General features: G+C 46.4%; 1 protein-coding gene across 2 annotated transcripts in view; it reads right to left on the bottom strand.

Annotated features, from left to right (window-relative positions):
- CD81 (CD81 molecule) overlaps positions 1–1,385 on the bottom strand; it is a 98,259-nt gene extending 96,874 nt beyond the window's left edge. Inside the window, exon 1 of one of the 2 annotated variants that reach the window (XM_019551524.1) lies at positions 1,175–1,385. In XM_019551524.1, the coding sequence (XP_019407069.1) occupies positions 1,175–1,240 (66 nt within the window). In that variant the 5' untranslated portion in view covers positions 1,241–1,385. The remainder of the gene's footprint in view (positions 1–1,174) is intronic. The other variant, XM_019551523.1, reaches the window with a different exon arrangement.
- Between the last annotated feature and the right edge of the window lie 283 nt (positions 1,386–1,668).

Genomic DNA, 1,668 nt, shown 5'->3' with positions numbered 1-1,668 from the left:
CCCCGGTGCTCTTTCCTGCCAAGGCAGGGGGTCGGACTAGATGATCTACCTAGGTCCCTTCCGACTCTAGCTACTATGAAACTATGAAACAGATTGTGTCACTTGGGTGGAATGAGAGAGACTGACTGCAGCCTATGTTCCAAAACACAGAAGAATCGTAGCACCGGTTAAAAGTATATTTTAGGAACTCCTTTTCACATTTCTTATCACTTCGAACCATTTACATGTGTTGTCCAGAACCAAGTGTGCTGCCTATATTAAAAAGTTTGACAAAAATCAAGTGGTCTTGAATATAAAAGCCTGTATACATACATGGCTTAAAGGGCACAGTTCTCATTCTCTCTTGACACGACAAAAAGACCAGAAGAGATCAACTTTCAACCCCAAAGCCCTGGCCTCCATTACATTTTCATATATTTTGGTAATTAATGAGTCTCAACTTTCAATCAGTTAGAACCTAAGGGAGAGCACAAACAAAATCAAAACACGTACCACAGCGCTCAAAAAAATAAAGCCTTTCCAAGGGACTTAAATCTCGATTATTACATAGCTGCAGACCTGCATATTGAAAACAGGGGCATGCCCCATCAACCTAGCAGGCAAACAAGGAAGCTGGCTCCCTAGCATTGTTTTTTTCCCCCAATGCAGCTCACAGGTGGTTTATTAAGTTTGAAGAGCATCTGAACAGGTAGCAAACCAAACACATTTGCCATTTCAAAAGAAAGAGGAGGGTGGTACAAATTGATTCAATTATTGGAAATCAGTTATTGTAGCAGTGGTTTTGGGGAGAGGAAGAGATGGCTCCCAGTTTTGGTTTTCTGAGCAAGCTAGGCTCGGTTATCAATGCAACACCCATTTCTGGGGTGAGCCAATCCTCCCCCCCCCCCCTCCATCTTCTCCACCTAAAGGTTGTTGCTGTTCCCTCCCCAATCTCATCCCCCAGAGCTGCTACTGGGAAAGGAGAAAGCTCTGTGCCTCTCCTGCAGAGGATGGGAAAGTCAGCTCCTTTCTGAACCAACTGCATTGTTTTGGTGGCAATCTGACACCAGCCAGGAGCAGGAGAGAGCAAGCTGAACGATAACAGTCACCTTCCTTTCCTTCTTTCCCCCACCCCCTTTCGTTTTCCCCAGCCATTAAATCAGAGCAAAGCTGTACCCCAAGCAAATGCACTCACCCAGAAGATAAAATTGAAGACAAACAGCAGATATTTGATGCACTTGGTACAGCCTTCCACTCCCATTGCTGAAAATTTCTGCGAGCAAAGCTGCCTGGACCCTGTGGCCTGATCAATCAGCGCGTGAGCTGCAGCTGCTGCTCTTGCAGAGGCGGATCACAGCTTCTCTTCTTCGAGCTAGAGCACAACATAGACAGAAAACTAGGCTGCTTCTCTGGCTCCTCCTGCTTGAGTGACACCCCTTCCCTGAGATCCTCCCACCCAGGCACAGGCCATCTTAAAAAGGAAGCTACCGCCTCCTGGGGGTACCTACCCCTCATTTCCCTGCAGCCTGTGCGTCTGCTCTCATCCATAAAACAGCAACAGTGATAACTACAGTGAATGAACTGAAACTGTAAACCCCCAAATTGAGGCTAGGACTAAGAGACTATGACTGGATAAGGGAAAGAACTGTGGATGGGTGCACAGGTGTATTTATTGTAACAGATGTGGGG

The sequence above is a fragment of the Crocodylus porosus genome, unplaced genomic scaffold (genome assembly GCF_001723895.1).
Source record: "Crocodylus porosus isolate Cpor-Errol unplaced genomic scaffold, CroPor_comp1, whole genome shotgun sequence".
Lineage (NCBI taxonomy): Eukaryota > Metazoa > Chordata > Crocodylia > Crocodylidae > Crocodylus > Crocodylus porosus.
Note: the sequence above shows the minus strand (reverse complement) of the source record. Positions and strands in the feature narration are given on the sequence as shown.